The sequence below is a fragment of the Chenopodium album genome, chromosome 27, assembly GCF_948465745.1.
Source record: "Chenopodium album chromosome 27, dcCheAlbu1.1, whole genome shotgun sequence".
Classification (NCBI taxonomy): Eukaryota; Viridiplantae; Streptophyta; class Magnoliopsida; order Caryophyllales; family Amaranthaceae; genus Chenopodium; species Chenopodium album.
The window spans coordinates 7473552-7493609 of record NC_137860.1 but is presented as its reverse complement, the minus strand read 5'-3'; the positions used below and the strand labels follow the sequence as shown (position 1 = coordinate 7493609).

General features: G+C 34.8%; 1 protein-coding gene and 1 long non-coding RNA gene across 3 annotated transcripts; one reads left to right on the top strand and one right to left on the bottom strand.

Annotated features, from left to right (window-relative positions):
- Window positions 1-9756: 9756 nt before the first annotated feature.
- Window positions 9757-17992, top strand: LOC145619283 (SNF1-related protein kinase regulatory subunit beta-1-like). 2 transcript variants are annotated; one of them, XM_081673950.1, is made up of 5 exons: window positions 9757-10142; window positions 10224-10294; window positions 14561-14736; window positions 14801-14963; window positions 17454-17992. In XM_081673950.1, exons 1-5 carry the CDS (start codon window positions 10106-10108, stop codon window positions 17772-17774), a joined length of 768 nt encoding a protein of 255 aa, XP_081530076.1. In that variant the 5' UTR covers window positions 9757-10105; the 3' UTR covers window positions 17775-17992. The 2 variants fall into 2 exon arrangements, with proteins under 2 accessions (XP_081530076.1, XP_081530075.1); XM_081673949.1 differs by having other exon boundaries at window positions 9757-10294.
- A 511-nt stretch (window positions 17993-18503) lies between these two features.
- LOC145619285 (uncharacterized) lies at window positions 18504-19601 on the bottom strand. The gene is made up of 2 exons (XR_014108113.1): window positions 19209-19601; window positions 18504-18729 (listed from the first exon to the last, which is right to left on the bottom strand). It is a non-coding gene; the product is annotated as an uncharacterized LOC145619285 (long non-coding RNA).
- Window positions 19602-20058: the final 457 nt, after the last annotated feature.

Genomic DNA, 20058 nt, shown 5'->3' with positions numbered 1-20058 from the left:
TTCTTCTTGTGCCACTGATGATGAAATGATGTCTGATGATGATGATGAATCAGATGAAGAGGTTCCAATTTTGCAGCAACAAAATGGTAGATATTTTTAGGACAAAGTATTTGAGTTTTGTGTTTATTTGATGCATGGCCTGATGTTATTATCTCTTAGGAGTAGCCGCTGCTGCAGCTCCTAAGCCAAAGGCTGCTGCAAAGCCTGTCAAAAATGCTCCTGTTGAAGAAGAAAGCGATGAAGATGATAGTGAAGATGATGACTCTATTGATGAGGTACCAACTCATAGTCTTACATAGTATTAGGATGTGTTAACTGTTGCACACAAGTTAAATCTTTTTTTTTTTTGTCATTATTGTGGTATATATGTTGACCTGGAGTATTGCTATTGCAGGACATGGGAACACCTTTCAGCAGTGAACTTGGTAGTGACAGCGACGATGATGAAGAGGATGATGACGATGATGATGAGTCAGATGAGGATGACACACCAGCTAAGGCACCTGCAAAGGTGTGCATTCGTTTTACTACCTATATAATATAGTTCTATCAAGTTACACTGTTGATCTTATATTCTTATGTATTTGTGTTTTACGCTGCATCTGGCAGGAAAAGGCCCAATGCTGATGCTAAGACACCCGAGTCTAAGAAGGCTAAGCATCAATAATTAGTGGGTCTAAATTCCTCCTTTTTCCCTTTTTGGAAAATTCACTAATTTGGTATTTTTACTGTTGTTTTTTTTTTCCCTCTTGAATTTTTTTGCTATCAATTTCAGTATATGCAATATAATTCCAACTTTTTATGCCTTGAGTTTAATTGGGTTTTTTTTAGATAAACTTGTTCTTTTTTTGGTTTCACGAATCAATACTTGTCACTTCCAACCCAAATCTGTTTGCTTGGCATATTGGTTATATTTGGGTTTTTTTTAGATAAACTTGTTCCTGTTTTGCTTTGATTAACTATTATTTTCTGCAATTTTGATTTTTTGAGTTGCTGATAAATTCTTTTTAACTTACTAATGGCAGATTATGACAGAAAATATATTGGGTCTTTAATAATTTGGTTCATTCATTTTGACATTTCTACTCTATAGACTACCATTTCTTCAGCCAGAACAAACTTCACTTCCATATGATTATTTGGTTGGCATTCCACATAATATTCATTACGCTGTTAAATTGAGAGGTTATAGTACATTTATTGCGCAGCATCTTCTGTTAACAAACAGTCACAGGAAGCTTCAAATACTACTTAGATCTTATTATCAATACAATTAAACTCTAATTAAAACCAAGCACAGGAAATGCAAAAGTTTGAAACTGAAATATTGGTCTTAAACAACAATATATATCTATATATATGTGGTTTATTCTCTGTCATTTCCACCAACGCCATCCAAAGTATCCTTCACTTTTAAAAAAGGTCAGTATTGTTCAGTAAACAAGTATTATATCACATTGGTCATATCCATATCGTTTCTTAACTTACCCTTTCTGTTTTGCATTGTACATATATATTGCTGCAGAGTTTAACCATGAAGCCAGAACAAACTTCACTCGGTAAACTAACTCCAAGCACCAAAGCTTACAAAGTTAGAGCCAAAGTGATAGAAAAATCTCAGCCACAACAATCACCAAACAAGAAGCGCTACCAACGCCTTGTATTTGAGGATACCGAGGTATGTTCACTTTCTTACTAGGCACTTAAAACAGTAATATAAAATTTACAACCGCTTGTAATTCTACTATCGGCCATAAAACCAAAAAACATGAGGAAAATACAGATCTCATTCACAGATTTAATCAACAACCAAATTACCAAAAAAAAAAAGGAAACTCACAACTTCAACACCTAAAAATCACTAACATATTCAACATGACATTTATTAAATTAGTTTATACAAAATGTCATGATTGCCGAGCAAACAAATCTATGAGTTCAACACTATACCATGCAGTAAAGAGACTTAAAGAAGCAGGGTCACTTTAGATATGATCAGGTCGATTGGATTTTTATAGCACATATATTCACTTGAACTGTGCTATGCAGGGTAACCATCTTGGAGGTACTCTTTTTGGTGATGAAATAGACACTTTCAAGGACGTCCTGCAACTAGGGAAAGAATATGAGATCGCAAATGCTCCACTGAAACCAATAGATCCAAAGTACCAAAAAAGAGAAGATGAGTGCCAGATGACATTCGGCGGACAAACGATCATCGAACCACTAGACCCAACTACAGGTCCAGTTCTGCCAAATTATGTCTCCATCAACTCAATTCCAAAAACAAGCTTCAAAAATGAACGCTTTGGTAAGTACAGTGCTAACCAACATCAACTATATTGCTAACAGCACTTTATATAGCAGACACTAACCGTATGTAATGTGTCACACAGATTTGCTTGTTGTTGTCCTTTACATAGAAGAGGTTAGGAAAGTACCAACATCAGGAGGAAACATGATGGATGTACGTGAAATCATAGTCACTGACCAAAGGTACGTAAACAATGACGATAATACCCTATTATAACAATGTAATCCACCATTTATACAAAACTACAAAAGTATACATGACTCTATATGCCATGATAAACAACACTGAACAGCCGCTCACCATCTCAATGTGGGGAGGCCTTGCTGTTATTGACACTGAGAAGCTTGCAGGTTGGGTGCTAAGCCCAATAGTTGCAGCCTTCACTCACTTACGGCCAACCACATATAAAGGTAGCCTATCATATCTTCTTAAATTGTTAAAATACCTTAACACACTGCCTAATTCAAAACCTTAAAACATGTAGGGTTCTCCCTTGTAAGCTCAATGTCAACTACTATCATCTCAGATCCTACGGGGGAGGAAGCACATGCTCTTCGAACATGGTAAGCAATGAAAAACATGATATACTTACAATATCTAATGCTAATCAACTGTACTAAATTCGTTCAAAACATCCTAGGATGAAAGAAAAACAAGAAATGCTTCTTGACCAGGCAACAAAAATACTCCACATCAGAACACCATCAAGAACTACACCAGCGAAAACTATCAATGAAATTGAGCAAAAAAATGTAAGGACAACAACCCACACCCCGCTACATAACAAATACCTACCTATTAACAGAGGACTGATGCATTTTCATAAATCGCAGGCTGCAAACACAATGCAAGAAGAACGCCATTGGATACAAGCCACTATCCCTGATGCTCAGTTAGAAAATCTGCTTGCTTACCTAGGATGTAACAACTGTGGAAAGCGCTGCCAAGAAGCAAAGGACGCAACTTTCAAATGCCTACACTGCTAAAAAAAAAACAGTACTGCCGCAGTCAGGTAAGAATCAATTCAAATCAACAAATGCAACAACTACAATAACCAAAATACTAATGTCCCTTTACACACAGGGTAAATTTCACAATCGATGTGAGTTACGCCACTGGGACACTAAAACTCACTGCTTTTGTTGAAGACTGTGAAAAGCTCATTGGTCTCCCTACTTCAGAGATATATGAGAAAAAAATGGCGGTAAGAACGGAAAAAAAAGGGGGAAAGGCCATATAATTCAAATAAAAACTCAACAAAAACAGCCCTTCAAATCCCGCTTTCTAATTTTATTTTGTGCATTATTGGGCAGGGTAATTGGCCAGAATTTGAAGATATAGCTAACAACCTAAAGGTGAGGACCATCAAATTCCAAATAGCACCAACAACTTCTCTAACTAGAATCGGGGTACTCAAATGGGCTATCAAAGACGTTGAGATTTGACGACACATGAAAGTGCTGCAACAAAAAACAAGAAGTAGTCGTTTGTCCTAAAACGACACCTTATACTTAGCTACATATTTACAATAATTTAGTACTACCATATAAGAACACTTTCTGCATATCATTATATCTATCTATGTAACACCCTAATAATTCTCTCTTAAAAACCTGTGAGAAACCTGTATATAACCTGAACAAATTCAAGAGAATTACTGGTGTGCTACCGCCACGTGTTCAAACGTTAAGGCTATCTCAGAAATTAGCAGCGGAAAACCAAAATAGTTTTAAATAAACCTCAAAACAAAGTATTTAAATCAAAATAAGTATTACAAGTTGGAACCATTAAGGCCCTTATTCAAACCCAAAAGAAATAGTAAGTGATTAAATTCAGTGTTTAAACAAACTTAACCAAAAGAAATAGTGTCAAATAAAATCGAGTTAAAATAAAATCAAACTTGCAAGGCAAATGAAATGTAAGCAACCAACTCTCTACTCAAGATCCCACAACCCTGATGAATGCTGCATGTGAGAGAACCTGCGGTTATTCTGCTCCCCAATATTACAAGTGTAAAAATTGGATCGTCACAGGGTCATTTAAAGGCGAAGGCCATGACCAAAGAAGGACACACACACAAAAGCACGCAATCAGCAAAGCTGAGTACATACAAGCTGCAAAGTAAAATAAGGAAATACTTAACATGCTACTAATAATCAATCATACGCATCATTAATAACAAACTCGACGCACGACTCGATTATCCAACTTATTAAGACTTCACTAGTTAATAGTAGCTAACTCATTTCAATTTATTCATTGGATTTAGCAATAGACAAGGTTGTCCAACCCATGTCCCATTTGGAACATCAATAAAGAAAAACCCCATGCCTCCTTTCGGAAACATCAATAAACATCCAACGACAACGGGCGCGACTCCGTGACCGTAGTTAGTATGAGATCTCACCTAACTCCTAGTTTTGAAAAATATTTGAGATAAGAGACTCGTAGATCAGACGGCCTCGAGAAAAGTACACGGCTAATACCCCATGTACCCCAACCCCTGATTGTCATTACTCTAGAAGTGCACCAATCCAGAGTTTTATTGCTCATCCATCTTGCACTTTACGTGATTTACCGGTTTAGGCTTGGTGATGACTCATATGCATAACAATTCAATCAATCCAATATCAATTCAATCAATCCAATATCAATTCAATCAATCCAATATCAATTCAATCAAGTAAAACAACTTTTCAATTTCAATTCTTGATTTATTAGTGGCAAGCAACATTTATTATTTATTCCTTTACTACCTCGGTGTATAAACACCTTGAGTACATAAGGCACCCCAAACTCTTAACCTTGTCTTATAAGACATGAACCATTCCTTTACTCATCCTACTTCATTAAATCATGAATGAGTAATAATTAAATCATTTCACCAACCACATACCTTAGCCTCTAAGCGCACCTTGCATAATTAGTACATAACCAATAATTGCAATAAGGAATAGTGCACATCAAATGAAATTCACAATGTATAACCAAACAATTTAACCCAGTCATCCCTAGACATGATACTAAGTTCTCGATCCATCCTTAAACATGCACCTAAAAGCAAGGTTTTGTAACTTGTACGTACCTTGAGTAAACAATTCCATTGGCCACTTTAGAGACTAGAAATCACCTTCTACAAAGTCCTCTCCTAAACCAAATAATAAGGAATAAATCAATACCAAAGCAATTAAAATTACAGCAATACTAAAGCATTTAAAAACCTCTCAAACCATTAAAATAAAGCCCTTAAATTAATCCCATTAGCCAAAACTAGTAGTACAACATCCCAACTACAAGTTTATGTGTTAAAATCATGAAAATATAATGTTTTATAACAAATTACAGCAACTTGAAAATGGTTAATTAAATCTGAAAATTTGGTTTAAGCATATAAAATAATCCCATAAGCATAATTATTTGAAATAGTCATTATATAGCAAATTAGTGTGTTAAAAGCCCAAAAATACATCAATTCAATGCAATTAGAGGCTTCAAAATAAAAGATACAAAATCTGAAAATTATTATTAAGATTAGAATATAAAGTTCAAAGCTTTTTCAATCACAAAATACCCACAATAAATATTTTATAGGTTTAGAAGCATAAAAATATGAAATCAACACTACTAAACCATAAAAATTGAAACTTTATTAAATCTGAAAATTTATATACAACCAAAATAATCATATTTTGACATACTTTGAACATAGAATAATTAAGTAACTAGTTTAGTACATAATTAAGCCTTTAAACATGAAAAATCAACACTTTAATACCCTAAATTCATACATAATCAAATCTGAAAATTAATATACTAATTTAAACATACAAAACCCATAAATTTATAATCTTTTGTAATTTACACATAATATCAAAGCCTAATAATAATAATTTCATAATTGAAAACCAATAAAAATTGAAACTTTAATTAAAAAATAACAAGAATAAGAGAAGGAGAAATAAGGGATAGGAGAAAGGGAGGAGTCGAACTGCTGGGCTGGGCTGCTGGCGGCAGGGCGGTGGTGGCTGCTGGCGGCAGCACTGTAGCAGCAGCAGGTTCGTGAGTTTTTTTTTTTTTTTTTGTCGTGAGAATTAAGGGAGGAGAAGGAGTATAAGGGTTTTTTTTTCTTCTGTTTCACGTGAAAGAGAGAAGGAGAATGGGTGAATGAAATTTTTTTTTTTTTTTTTACGTAAGAGGAGAAGGGTTTGAGGGTTTTGGGGTTTTTATTTGGGCTTTAGTTTCCTAATTAGATTAGGAGTAGTATTTCTAATTAGATTAGAATTATTTGTAAATTAATAAAAAATACACTAGTTTATTTTAAATCCTTTCATAAAAATAATTTATAATAATTTATTTAATGAAATTACCATAAATATAATTGTAAGAATAATATATAAATAAATTATAATTAAATTAAAATATGGGGGATTACAATCTAAGTACTCCGTACTACTAGGATTAATCTTAAATTATGTGCCATGTAAGAACTCTTTTATTGAAATCAAATAATATATGGCAAGTTTAAAGATCATTGAACCACTCCAATTGATAGTCACAACACCAACTCATTGCAATTACAAATTTCAATTACTGTACATTTCAACCTAATAGCACCACTCCAATATGATAGCCACGTAAATCACAATTCCCTTTACAAAACAACAGCCCACAAACAACTCAAATAAAAAATAATACCATAACCTCATAAACAAAACACAATCAAACAAAAAAGGCAAACCGCTCCGCGCGCATCGCGCGCGTTGGCTCCCCTAGTAATATAAAAATTTTATACTCATTTACCTATTACCATAATATACCTACTTCTTATGATAATGCATGCAAAATCAGGATATAGTCTCTGATTATTCTTCCTTATAATATTATACATCTAAACATTTATTATCTTGATCTTAATTTTTGATATTAAGATTTTTTTTTTTTTTTTGAATAGCAGTATTTGATCTTAAGATTCATGATCTTAAGTCGTAAAAAATTCTTAATTGCACTACGAGCATGTATATTTTAACAATGGGTCATGGGTTTGCACTTCATCATTATTGATGATGTATTTTTAAAATATAGGAACATTGCCCCCATTAATCCCAACTTTGCCTCGTCCGTCAATAATAATCCCTATTTTCAATTATTCACCATCACTTCCAACTTTAGGAGGGATTAATTTCTTTGCACCCAAATGACTTGCAACCAGTCAATTAGGTAAACATTTGTGAATTAGATTTTTTTTTGCACACGTGTCAATATGTAATTGGCTGAAAAAATAGAGAAAATAAAAAAAAATGTAAAAAAAAATTCCTAAAACTAACCTAACACTTGCCCCACCTCCACCACCACACCACCACCACCGACGCACACTCTTCCCACACGCAGCCCAGCAGCCAGCCACCACACGAACTCCCTTCGCCTACCACAACTGGAATACCCATCACAACCCCCTCCCCAAATCGACCACCACAAATGCCCGAAAATGTCTGGCCACCACACCCACTACACGGCTATTTCCCCACTAAAAAAAACCCCCTCCCCAATATCATCCACCAAAATTGGCCACAAATGGCCGAAATCGGTCGATGTTGGGGCTGAATGGTTGATTTCAACCCTTATCGGCCAATTTCGGCCGTTAATAGCTGATTTTGTCGCCGATTTGCCTAGTGCTTCGATTGTCAAGGTTAGGGGCTAGGATTTGGGGGATTTTGGTTGGTTTGCGGGGTGATCGAAGAGGAAAGGGGAGGTGATCGGGGAAGCACCGGCGCTCGGTGGGGAAGAGGTTGGGCTGGTCGTGGTGGCAGCGACTGTTGTAGGTGGAGTTGCAGGGAAGGGGAAGAGGGGAGGTTGGTGGAGTGCGTGAAGTGCGTAGGGAAGGGGAAGCGGGGAGGTGGGTAGGGAGGCGGCGATATGGAGGTGGGGAAGCGGAGGTGGGCAGGGAGTCTGTCGACGTCTGGTTGCTGGTGGTCGTGGTGGCCTAGTTGAGACTAGAGAGCCATAGAAGGCAGAGAGGGAAGGGGGATGAGGGAGGAGAGAGAATGTGTTTTTTTAATTTTATTTATTTAATTTAATATAATTTTTTTAACTTTATTTATTTATTTTAATTGTAATTTTAATTTTTTAAGCGAATCATACGCTGACACATGTCTAGGTAACCTGCTACATCAAGTTAGATGACCGGTTAGGTGCAATAGAAATTAATAGTGTATAAAGTTAGGAGTAATAGTGAATAATCAAAAGTAGGGATTATTATTGGCAGACGAATCAAAGTTCAGATTAATGGGGGCAATTTTTCCTAAAATATATATAGTATAAGAATTTTTAAAACAGTGCAATTTATTTTTCTAAAACCATGAAAATTTTATTAGATATATTAGAAATGAAAGGATAGAGCACTTGCTACAAAATCATAAACTTTCATATGTTAGGTGCTACAAAAAGATCAGTTAAGCCACATTTTAAAAAAAAAAAAAAAAGGTCAGGGGTTACTCACTCGGCCAGGGATTACTCGATCAGTCAAGGGTTACTCGGCAGATCAGGGTTTACTCATCGGTTAGTCGTGAGTTACTCGGCAGATTAGGGGTTACTCATCGGTTAGTCATGGATTACTCAGTCGAGGGTTACTCAATGATCGGGGGTTACGCATCGATTGGTCATGGATTACTCAGTTAGGGGTTCCTCGATCAGTCAGAGTTTACTTGGTTAGGGGTTACTCGGTCGTGGTCAGGGGTTACTTGTGTCATTGTGTGTTAACTGGTCACTTACAAAAGTTGCTGAAAGGTAATATATCATATATATAAATGAGTATGAGTCATCCGTATTTAAAAGGTAAAATATGTAAAGACCATAAACCTTTTTATATCTCCAAATTTTTTTTTTATTTTTTTATGCAACATTCAATTAAAATTTTGATACACATTACCATGATAAAATGGGTACATATCAATGTGAATTTGCACGGTACTAATATGATAAAAACCATAACTAATATTAAGCTAATTTTAGTTTCAAATTTTGACATATATAATATATCAAGTCTCAAAATCGTGCAATTTACATGGGTACCATACTAGTTATTGTACCTATATCTTGTTTGGTTATATTATAACACTGAAACAAAAACAATACAAGGGATTTTAAAACACATGACTTTTTTTGGCTGAAAAAATAAGTCAATTACCGAACTCCAATCAAAGGTCCCTATTAACAAAATGGAATTAAAAGACCTCTTTTACTATTTTTATAAAAAAGAAAATATATAAGGACCTTTTATCATAAATTCGATCGTTTAAAAGGGCATTTCTATCAAATTTTCCTAAATTTTTTTTTTTTTTTTTTTGAAACATCCTAAAATAATTAAGTAAAGTTTGTTACTCTTATCTTTTGGCTATAGTTGACCATGTCATCTCGTACTGTCGTACATATCCTCTTAACTTTTTTTCAAATCTTGTAAAAATCAAATTAAATTAAATTAAAAAATATATAAAAAAAAAAAACAAAAACAAAATTATAATCCAACCACCGTCTTCCCCGCCGGCACGTCATTGTCTGTAAATCGCCGCATCTCACCACCTTTCCTCCCTTTCTCTCTCCTCCTTTCACATCTCCCTTTCTCTCTCCTCCATTTTTCAAACAATTCTATCCTAAAATTATCACCAATTTCTATTCATATTTAAAAACATACCATTTTAGTCCTAATTCAATCTGATCTTAATCACAGATCTCTTAATTTATTGAATCAAATTTCTGGGATTTGTTTGATTTGATTGTTTTCTGGGTTAACAAGAAATGGGTAATGCAAATGGAAGAGAAGAAGAAGGTGGAGGTAATATTAATATTGGCAATGTACATGATTATCTTACCACAAACACGAATCCAATTACAGTTGGTCGAACTACTTCTTCAGATTCAATGGGTGCTAATACACCCCCTGAAAGTCCTCGTCGTTCTGTTTCTCCTCTTTTGTTTACTCCTCAGGTTTCATCCCTTTTACCATTCATTTTATTTTGTTTTTCGTGTTTGATTTTATCTGTTTTTTGATTGAACTGGTTCCGGATTTAGTTGTCACGTTACTAGTTCAAATTACGATATTGGTATATGGAAATATGGATGAGAGTTAATGGTTGATATCGGACGGTGATGGGTTTTACTTTTGGTTTTATATTGTTTTTCTTGTTGTTAATGTTTATTTATTGAAGTCGGGATTTAGTTGTCACGTTACTAGTTCAAATTAAGGTATCGACTTATGAGAATTGATTCTTGTTGGAAGGAGGGAATATGTGTTTTGAATATGATGATGACTTTAAAAATAAGGTTGTTATTATTGGCTCCATAGGAAGCTACAAAGGACGATGATGTAGACGGAGTTTTTGAATGGAGGTTTTGAGTAGGAGGATTTTAGTAAAATGATCTACTGATCTAGTTGACATCCTTCCTGAAACCTGTTATTATTAGTGCAGTGTTTTTTGCTAGTATCAATTCACTAAATTAATGTTGTCGTTTTAGCAGTTTACCTCAATGTTTGTGTATAACTCTACGTGATGAAGGCGCTTAAATCATGCTTAAATGGCCAAAGGTGAGATGAATTCTAAGAGTTGGAATCCTCCTTAATAAAGTATGTGTGTCACGAGTGCTCTGTCTTCGAAAAAGCAGATTGCTTTTACTATTCTTTGGCATTTAGATTACGATGGCCTTAGATTAATGTGAATTTATTCTCAACCAACAAATGATCTAACTAGTGCTATTGTATCTCTCAAGCATTATTGGAAGTAAATCTGAATGTAGACCAACCAAGTATGTGGTTCTTTTTAGGTAACCAAGATTTATTCTTTAACCTTCCGATGATCAACACAAAGGTTCCTAGTGTATCCAAACAAATTACCATTTAAAGATTGCTTCTTGTTTATTGCAAAGTAGCCAATGATTGTTGTTTTCAGATTTAGTCTAAATTAGACTACCTCATTGTTGTATACATCCCATTTTCCGTATACAATTTCCCTAGGTGGGAGCCTTTAAATCTTTTAACCCCAATGTCTGCAGAACATGAAGTTCTTGTCATTTGTGCTCGAAGAAGGAGAAAAAATAGAGGTGGTCTTTTTTCTTTATTTGTGAGGGAATCAAAGGCAATTATTTTAGTGCATGTTTGCTATGGATTAGGATGTAAAATGTAATTGATACAAATAAGAAGGGGAAAGGGTGGTGTTGATTGTTACCATAAATAGCTGTTTGTTATATTTAAGGAAATTAACCCCTTGTATTCGTTACCATGGGGTTGAGCAAGGTAATAAGTGAGTGGAAATGTTTATCCTTAGGAAATGGAGTCTATTACCCCACCTCTCATACGAGTCATACCCAAGCAATAGGTAATTATATGGTTGATTGATTATGTTCCAGCTCTTAAATACGCTATACCAAACATGCTCTTAGCGCATTGGCTCGTGCTCAATTTTATGTGAATAGCATTTATGTAACTTATTGGATTTGTTGTATTTTTTGAGTTTGTAATGTAAGTTATAAAATTTAAACCATCGTATGATAAGGCATAATTTATTTTGATTACGGCACTATATAATTTAGGGTCAGAGACTAGAATTTAAAAGTAAAGAATAGTGAGATTTTTCATTTTTAGTTTATTAGCTAGTTGGGTAGAAAAAAACCTGTGAGCATTGAAGAGCACGTCTAAGCTGGTGCGTTTAAGCTTCAGAAGAAACTTTTGTCTTTAACTATCACCTATCATGCTCACAGAGTTAGTTAAGGTTTGCAATTACAGTTAATTATTGTGTAAGTGGCACTGCACGGATATGTCATAACACGGTTTGCTGCAATTTCTATGTTCATTAACAAAGTTTTCTGCTGCGTCTTTGAAATTGAAATGTTTGTGAAAACACTGTTTATATTATACTTAAAATTATCCTGTCTAGTACCTTGTTTGTGAATTTATGCTTTCTTATAAAGTGAATTTTAGTAGTATCAAAATGCTTTGCGGCTTTAGTAACAGACTATGCCAGCCAATGTAGTTACATACTTACATAGAAGTTTTTGATAAATTTTGATAGCCATTTTATATGTCTATCTGTGGGATAATTGACTGAAAGTCCTTTACTTGGAAATGATGCATCCTAAGTAGCATCTAATCCCTTGGAAGTTGAGAGTTTATGCAGAAGAGGTAGCAGGACTAGCAAAACTAAGCATATTACTACTCCAATCTGCATTGGATTAATAACAATTCGCTTAGCTTATTCTAACAAGCTAAGGGTCTGTTTGGCCTAGCTTCTAGAAAACAACAGTTTCTGTTTCTTAGAAATAGTTTTCTAGAAACTATTTTTAGAGAAACACTTTTGAGAAATAAAATTGTTTGGCCACATAAATCAAGAAGTGATTCTGAGTAAGAGAAACCATGTTTGGCCCATTTTTTTTTATAAGAGTTTTTACTTTTTAGCCTATTGTTTATTCTTTTGTTAATGCTCATTCACCAATCCCCAAAAAAAAAAAAAAAAAAAAAAAAAAAAAGCGCATTCACCATTGAAGGAACCCATAACAGTATAACACCATTACCCTTTCAGTCTCTCTCCTCTTTACCCTTTTCTCAACCAAAACTACCATAACCTCCAACAATTTTCTGCCACCGACAATCTTAATCTATTACAGCACTTGATACATGCATGACCACCAAAAGGAATTTAATCAAATATCTGGCTTGTATATCAATTGCTTGTGGCTTTATCAAAGAGTGGTTTCTTAATTTCGGTGAACGACAAAGACCGTAGATCTCTTATTCCTTCTCTTATTCCTTTGTGAATTTAGGTGAGTTTCTCTTATCACTAAAAGAAGTAATTGGGAATTTGGGAGTGTTTACAGTTAAGAAGATGAGAGAGGACATGGGTGATTGTTATATGGGCAATTGAGGATTTCATGAATTGTTTGAGGGTAATATTGACCCAATAAAAGTTTCATTAAATGAGCAAAACTGCTCCCCGAGAATTTGTTTTGAGAAGCTCCAATTTGGTGCTTCTACTTCTAAGCCTCCTAGAAACTATTTTTAGTTTCTGAAGAAGTAGAAACTACCTTCCAAAAACATGGTGTTTGGCCTAGTTTTAGCTTTTGGATCCTAGAAACTCCCTTAGAAGCTTGGCCAAACACCCTCTAAGCTTATCAGCAGAATTAAATTTAATCTGCATTTAGATAATTCAAGCATTTAGATAAAGCTACCAAGTCAGAGGCGGACAAGGTGGGGCTGGATTTTATCTACTTTGATTAAATCAATCAATCAAAAGCCTTTATCCCATGACATGAGCTTACCTACTTTGATTAAAATCTTAAAATTTTAATGAAGTCAGAGGTACAACTATTACCAATTACACCCCTATTTCCCAAGAACTGTGATTTAATACGTTTGTTCATGAACCGCCCTTTATCTCAATTCTCAAGTGGTTGAATTGAGATGGAAAATTTTAGAAAATAATTGATCTACAATATGTTCTATCATGAAAACATAAACATTGTAGAAACCTATTACACGCAACACACTTTAGAGTTGAGGAGCTACTGCTTTTATAGAAATCCCACCATATGGTGGTAAATATTGGACCACGAACACCCCCCCCCCCCCCAACCAGTCCACCACCACCATAGTCCAAGAATAGCACACTTATAGAATTGCTGTGTATATGATCCTTTCTTTGAATGTTGATGGGCTTGATCTGTCCATTTAAATGAGCTGCATTGCATTCATTGTCAGCTCACCTGAGCACAGCCCACTAATGTAGTGCAATAAAAAGCAGCAACAGTGCCATGTTTCATGCAAAGCATATAGTAAACTTTATTCTTATTATGAATGTTAAATTTGTATTCTGGTTGTGGATGACTTTAGACGTACAACTGTACAAGAAATTCTCTTCTCACGAATTTCTGCTTTTGGTGGTCTCTTTCAATTATTATGCTATCATAGAGTAGTAATTTGAATAAAGTAAATGACTTCTGTTATTAATGTTAAAATGATATGCTATATCTTCAAAGTATTTCACATCGGAGGACCATTGTTTCGGATGATATATGGAGTTATTTACACAATTGATGCCTTGTGATGACCTGCTACAGTGATAATCCACAATTGATAGCGATTGTCTGATCTTCAGTGTGGTTATTAATATTTGCATTTATCAGATTATGCTGCTTATCAAATGATTGCTTGAACATATGTTGTGTCTTAACTACAAATCCTAATGTCACAATAATGTTTTGCAGCTTCCTGTGGCTCCTTTGCAAAGGGATGATGGGGCTATATTTCAAAATGATATGAGGACAGATAGGCTTGGAGCTGTTGATCAGCCTCCTGAGAAAGGAATTCCTACTGTGATCACATGGAGTCTTGGTGGCAATAATGTTGCCGTGGAAGGATCGTGGGACAACTGGACATCAAGGTAATCATTACAGTGGCTATTCTTAAAGATGGTTTAATATATGATTTAATTATGCTTTCTGCAGGAAGATTCTGCGAAGATCAGGCAAGGATCATGCTGTTCTTTTAGTTCTACCATCCGGCATTTATCATTACAAATTCATTGTCGATGGTGAGGCACAATATTCACCAGATCTGCCCCATGTTTCTACTGAGATGGGTCATGTTTGTAATGTCCTTAATGTTCATGTAAGTATAGCTTCGAAATTGGAAATTTCCTCTGAATGGCACTGATGTAAATATTGATCTTAACACGCCAATAATTGGATGGTGGAGGCGTATGCACAGTGCCCATTGTGCATCTGATGAACATCAAGCATAATTCCAAAGAACATGAAGGCTAAAACAAAAGAACATATACTCCAATGAACATAACTCCAACATAATCATCTTAATTATAGCTCGTATGTTCATTGAAGTTAGTCCTCATGCTCTTTGTTTTTAGGCTTCATGTTTAACGGATGCATAGTGAGTACTACGCATAACGCCTCCACCATCATGTTTATTTGGTTCTATTAAACAAGTAGAATAGTGAAGGAATTTTTCTGAACAAAGAGCTTATGGCCCTATAGATTCTGGATGCATTTTTGTTTTGGAGGAAATATGTTTTCCCAGATGCTTCTGTGCCCAGGAACGTTGAGGATGTGTAAAGTTGATGACAGTTGTGCCGAAACTTTTTTTTTTTAATAACTAGTCATCAGCTGCTTCTGTCTGAGCAGTTAGGATTTCATATAGTGCTCCTTTTGTCCATCAATATACTCAAATTTCTCAGTGCCATGTTGTAAGATTGGCTTGAATTCAGTCAACATGCAAAGAGATCTTTTAGGATTCTCATCAGAAATTGGAGTTCATTTAATGAAACCTCGAGCACTCTACCCTTAGCTGCTGCTGGCAATATAATGAATTCACATCTTCCCTCCCCCCCCCCCCCCCCCCAAAATCTCCCACACCTTTCTCTCTTTTCCCAATCCACATCCCCTTAATTTCCCATACCATTTCCTCTCTTCTCTGTAGTCTTTATGGTCCTTTCTTCCTCCTCTGACCTAGACGTGCAACTTATTCTAGGCGCCTCATTATTTTTCATCTTTGTCACCTAAAACTTTGCACTCAGGTTTAGAGATTCTAGGTACCTCGTACTCAACTACTTATTCATCTTCATTACCAAAAGCTGATTAGAAACAAGCATGTGGTTGAATTCTGTCTGAAGTTACTCCAAAGCATCTTTTGCTGGGATAATCTTATTGCAGCTTTATGGAAATTAATATCCAGTTAAGTTGTGTGCTATAGGCATGTTCTTGTCTCTCTACTCCTCCTTTCTATAGATCTTTCAAGATCGTCAGCCAAGCCAAGTTATTCTGACCTGAGGGATTTTGGTCATTACCACATATTGCCCCTTTTCTCCATTTTTTCCCCCTTTTTCTTTTTCTTTTAGAGGAGATAGGGAGGGCAGGGAGGGGGGTGGGGGTTAGCTGTTGGCTTTGCTTTCTTCATCTTATATCAAGAACTTGTTCAGTTATTTTTACTTAAAGTGCACCAGACCTAACCAGATCGTATTTCTATTTGCTTATTGCAAATATATCTTTGCTGTATATTTGTAATATTATGAGAATTAGTTATTTGAAAATTATGCATTAAGAAGAATCTAACAAGACTCCAATTGATAATGTAGCTGTTGGCTTTGCTTTCTTCATCTTATTTCAAGAACTTCTTCAGTTATTCTTACTTAAAGTGCACCAGACCTAACTAGATCATATTTCTATTTGCTTGTTGCAAATATATCTTCACTTTATATTTGAAAAAATTAATTAGATATTTGAAAATTATGCATTAAGAAAAATGTAACAAGACTCTAATTGATAATATTTTTCTTATATATCAATTTATAGATAAGGTCAAGGTTCAATCAAATCAGACTAATGATCAAACCAGACCTGACCAGACTTTAGAAAATTTAGATTAGAGAAACTCAGATGAAGAGAATAAAGTCTAAGACTTTACTCTGTTTGGAAGACAAGTGCTTTCAGTATTGTATATGTACATCTTTATGTGAAGGGGAGAGGGGGGATGGGGAAAATTAGAGATAGCAATCCTGTTTTAATTTTTTCTTTCTCCCTAATCATAAATATGTTTGATACATTCTTATGGTGAACCATTGTTAATTACAAGTTTACAACACATGAAAATATTGGATGTAATATTTTGTTTGGGTATATATAGTCTCTCCTTTGGCCCGTTTGGTAGTCTCTTTTATGGGTAAGTAGTGTCGTTTACTAATGGCCGTTTAGTGCTCAGTAAACTGATGGTTAGTCATGAATTTTGGCATCATTTCTTGGCTAGATCTCATGCCAAAGACTTTTGAAATACAATTCCATCTCCAAGTGTTTATCTACACAATTTATCATTATTCTAAATGGGTAAGGCTATACCTTATATTTTTGGAGAAAAACACATTCACAAAGTAGAATTTCCTTTATATTACCTTCAGTATTCATAAAGTAATTTCAATGCTAACATTACATTAAGAATTCCCCTCATGAGGAGGGCTTCTTAATGTCTATTTTTCTTACCTTCTCAAAAACAAAAACAAAAAACAAAAAAAAAAAAGCTAGCATGGAAATATTATTGTGGATTGTTCAGATTTTTAATGGTGTTAGTTTTTATGTTGATATTCATTTGCAGGATTATGTACCGGAAAATTTAGACAGTGTAGCTGAGTTTGAGGCACCGGCATCACCAGAGTCAAGTTACAATCGTGAATTTCCAGGAGAAGATGATTTTGCAAAGGAGCCGATGATAGTACCACCGCAACTACAGCTAACAGTCCTTGGTGTGGAAAGTTCAGATGAAGTTCCCTTTTTGAGGCCCCAACATGTTGTGTTGAACCACCTTTTTATAGAAAAAGGTTGGGCTGCTTCTCAGTCTATGGTTGCGCTTGGTCTGACCCATAGGTTTCAGTCAAAATACGTCACTGTTCTCCTATATAAGCCAGTAAGAAGGTAAAGATGGCCAATTATTTCCTGTTTTTTTTAAATTCTGTTTGTTGGATCCCTATCATATCAGTTTCTTGTTTTTTTTGGCTTTCCCTCTCCCCTTTGTTTTCTCTTTTGGATGGTTGTAGTCAATATACCATCACCATGTAAGTAAATGAACATGTGAAAGTTAAAGCTGTTAATAGTTGAAACCATACAAATCTCAACCTCAAGTCTTTTAGCAAGAAACCAGTGTTTTATGCAACTGAGTCGATAAGATTCTTCGGTTTCTCGAGTAAATCGATTCTCCTGCTTTTTATAAATGAAAGTAGATCGTCAAAATTTTAACCCCCTTCCTCCTCTTTACCTTGGAACCATTCATTGTGATGTCAATTACTAATATTCTATCTGTTCAATTGTTCATGTCATCTAGTTTTGGTTAAATGAGCTCAGCTCAATGGATAAGTCACCTGAGGACATATTTAGGCGCTGTTCTATTCGTTTATTTTCTACTGTCTGAGCCTATATTATCTGAACGTATTTTGTCTATTTCACTAACAAAAATAAAACGGAACTTAATTTGTCTGAAATATGTCAAAATGAGTTAAATTTGAAGAGGACATATGCCTTATCTGCTCTTACATGCTTTAGGTTATATTTAGCCCGATTTTGTTGATTTTTGCAATCCTTGTAGGAGTTAGTTGCTGTTATGAAATCAAATTTTAGTTTACAATGAAGATTAAAGTTCGACGCCCCAATGAAATAAAAATAAAACTAATCGATTGAATAAGATTTAGCTATTTAGTACAGTACAGCAACACCAGAAGTGCAGATTCAGTAATCAGTGTTGAACTGTTGATCTTGCTGCTAAGTTCTAGCAGGAGGAAATGTGCTATTGCTAGCTTTTGGTCGCTAATTGCTGCAGCAGCTGTTCTTCAAGTTGAATCTGTACTCCGAGTCTTCTAACTTGTTCTTAGACCTCTTATCTGTAGGTGACAACTGATTTGTGAGAAACGCCCTCTACTTTGTCGAAACTTGAATTATGCGTACAAAATACGAGCTATTTTATATTGGATAATCGCTTCGTTCACTTTATTGTTAAAAATAAGTTCTGATTGAGAGGGAAAAAAAATTCAAACGAGAAAGAGAAAAAAAAAATACAGAATTTGTTGCCTTATTATCAAAATTAATGTGTAATTGTAACTAATGAAGCTATGTACCTTCAATTCATATGATTCACCTTAACTAATGAACTTCCTTTGCTTTGATAGATTACACAGTATGAATTGTTTTGATACAAAAATCTTTTCCTTTTTGTTTTTTCGCAAATTAAATTTGATAAGTCAACTTTGTGAAAAGCTTGGGAAAATATAATTAAAACAAAAGTGACCTATTCTTTAAAGACGATAGCAGTGAAAGCGTCGACAATGCAAGATAAAAACTAGAATGAGAGATGGAAACGCACATATTTTTGGAACAACACCATGATTTACAACGATTCCTCCAGCTACGCGATTTCCTTGGTGGCTTTGGTGGCGGTTGAGCTCTCATCTTTCTTTTCCTGTATTAATTAAGCAAGAGTGCATGCCATGAATCAGATCAAGCTTCAATTGTATCATAATCTATCTACTAGGGTAGCCACTAGTAGAATAAATTCCCCCTTCTCACTTGTGTACGACGTTTTCCACAAGATTGATTCATATTCACGATGATAGAGGATTGAGAAATGTGACAATTTTTTCTAATGGGGTTATCATGGATATAGAGAAGAGGTCAAGAGGAAAGTAACAAAAGTTTCCCTTCTCTTCTGATCTTCTAAAGGTTTTCTTAACTAAGTTAATTGACATCTGCAAAAATTGACTGAAGGGACAGGTGGGTAGACATATAAAGAGGAGATAATAGGATCGAAGAAGAGAGGAAGGTAAAGGGTAAAAATTAGCTGAAAGAGGGAGAAGGGAGGAGAAAGAGAGAGAGATGTGACATTGTGCTATCACTTGTTCACACTACCACCATATTGTTGTGAGGAAAAATTTGAGGAATTTTTAAAAATCATATCATATTAAAGAACTAAAAAGGGAGATACTTCAAAAAATCATTATATTCCTAGTTCTTAAAAGCTCAGGCCATAAATAAAAGAAAACATAGAAATAAAATCAAAGCCTCAAAGGAGGAATATATCAACAACTATCAATCATTGATGGCATCATCGCACAAGTTGATGTTTTTTTAAATAGTTGGTGAAGAATATAGCATATCCAAAGAAACTTTAAGAAAACCATTAATTGATGATATAGTTTATTTGATGATTAACATAA

Coding starts and splice junctions, on each gene's coding strand:
- LOC145619283 (XM_081673949.1), top strand. CDS start 10,106: ATGGGTAATGCAAATGGAAGAGAAGAAGAAGGTGGAGGTAATATTAAT. Junction 10,295..14,560: donor CTCTTTTGTTTACTCCTCAG/GTTTCATCCCTT, acceptor AATGTTTTGCAG/CTTCCTGTGGCTCCTTTGCA. Junction 14,737..14,800: donor TGGGACAACTGGACATCAAG/GTAATCATTACA, acceptor TGCTTTCTGCAG/GAAGATTCTGCGAAGATCAG.